This window comes from Ceratina calcarata, unplaced genomic scaffold, assembly GCF_001652005.2.
Source record: "Ceratina calcarata isolate Rehan_Ccalc_2016 unplaced genomic scaffold, ASM165200v1 scaffold887, whole genome shotgun sequence".
Lineage (NCBI taxonomy): Eukaryota > Metazoa > Arthropoda > Insecta > Hymenoptera > Apidae > Ceratina > Ceratina calcarata.
The window spans coordinates 11,656-13,152 of record NW_017180229.1 but is presented as its reverse complement, the minus strand read 5'-3'; the positions used below and the strand labels follow the sequence as shown (position 1 = coordinate 13,152).

At 34.0% G+C, this 1,497-nt stretch overlaps 1 protein-coding gene across 1 annotated transcript in view; it reads left to right on the top strand.

Moving 5' to 3' along the window:
• Positions 1 to 214: 214 nt before the first annotated feature.
• LOC108631371 (neuralized-like protein 4) overlaps positions 215 to 1,497 on the top strand; it is a gene marked incomplete at its 5' end in the record, with an annotated part of 3,785 nt that continues 2,502 nt past the window's right edge. Inside the window, 3 exons of the mRNA XM_018035222.2 lie at positions 215 to 539; positions 663 to 670; positions 1,067 to 1,302. Of these exons, the coding sequence (XP_017890711.1) occupies positions 215 to 539; positions 663 to 670; positions 1,067 to 1,302 (569 nt within the window). The remainder of the gene's footprint in view (positions 540 to 662; positions 671 to 1,066; positions 1,303 to 1,497) is intronic.

Below are 1,497 nucleotides of genomic sequence, written 5' to 3'. Positions count from 1 at the left end.
TAATTAAAAATACAATGTTCATTTTTTTTAACTTTTATAAACGTTTCATGAAAATGCATAAAAATCTCCAGTCTACTTATGAATATAAGATCTACAAATGGGAGATCCCAAATTTTTATTAGAGTTTATACGAATTTTCGTATTTTCTACGTGAACGTGAATGCAGAATCCTTTGTCACCTGTAAATTGCTAATATATGAAATTTGAAATTTAGGTAACGAAGTAAGGCATAATGGGTACGTTCTGTGCATGAATTACTGCCCGAGCCTGGAGTGGATGCGGGTCGGTGATAAAATCGGATTGAAACGCACGCATGAGGGGAATTTGAAGTTCTACTTGAACGGGGAAGACATGGGCATAGCCGCGTCGAATATACCGGAAATGGTGTACGCGGTGATCGACCTTTTCGGTAGCACTGTAACTATAAATATGACAAGCAGCAAGCAACAGCAGAATAGCGCGGTGTCTCCGAACGCCAGCTTGAGGTTGCAGGACTCGTTGGAGCTACTGCTGGATCCCATGCCACCGGTTTTGCGAAAGTACGTTTGCTTTCACCCGATCAAAGTTTTAAGCAGTTTTATGAATTTTCTGTAGCAATATATAGTAAATGTCTTCATTTCATGTCAGAATTTCTACTCATTGGTTTACATGTAAAATTGTAGACAGAAAAGTGAGTAGAAGATGAACAGAAATTTTGGGATATTTACTATATTCTTCTAATTAATTTTGAAGCAGTTAGGTCATTTTTATTAAATCCTCCTTTAAAATATTTCATTTTAATCCAGCTTAAAAATTTTATAAAACCCAGGAATTTGATGTTATGCAGTTTTAAGACATTGCACATACATTTACATATGAAAAACAATTTTTCTTAAACAATGAACATTTAAANGCACAAATTGCTTCTTGCATATAATATATAAGAATGTGCAGAAACCTATAATTATTTGTAAAACATAAAAGAAACCTCGATTCAGATTTAATCTTTTAAATTGACATAATGTTTTATTTTTTACAAAAACACGTAGTCTATTTATTATAAGTATAATTTCGTTTTGATTCGAAGATTTACAAGTTATATCATTTAATTTTCTAGGAGTGGTGATGTCTAGTCGTCCTTTGATAAAAGGCAAGCCGTTCTTAGTGAAAATAGAGAAACTGAATGAACGTTGGGTTTCGAACATCCTCTGCGGTGTAACTTGCATTTCTCCGGAGAAGGCTAACTTCCCTTTGACCGCCCTTGGCTTTAAGAAGCATTCTTGGATCATTTGCAGCGACTGGATATTTCACAACGGTATCAGGGTATGTTTCTGCATTTATAAACAACAAAAGTGCATGTCGACTTGAAGCATATCTTCGTTTCGTATCACCCGTATTAACGGGCAAACGTCGCATCGTTATATTATAATTAATTAAATACTTAATTCAATTGAACGCTAATTAGCAATTTTTCGTGTTATTAGGAATTAAATTCTAATTGTTCATTAATGAATTTCC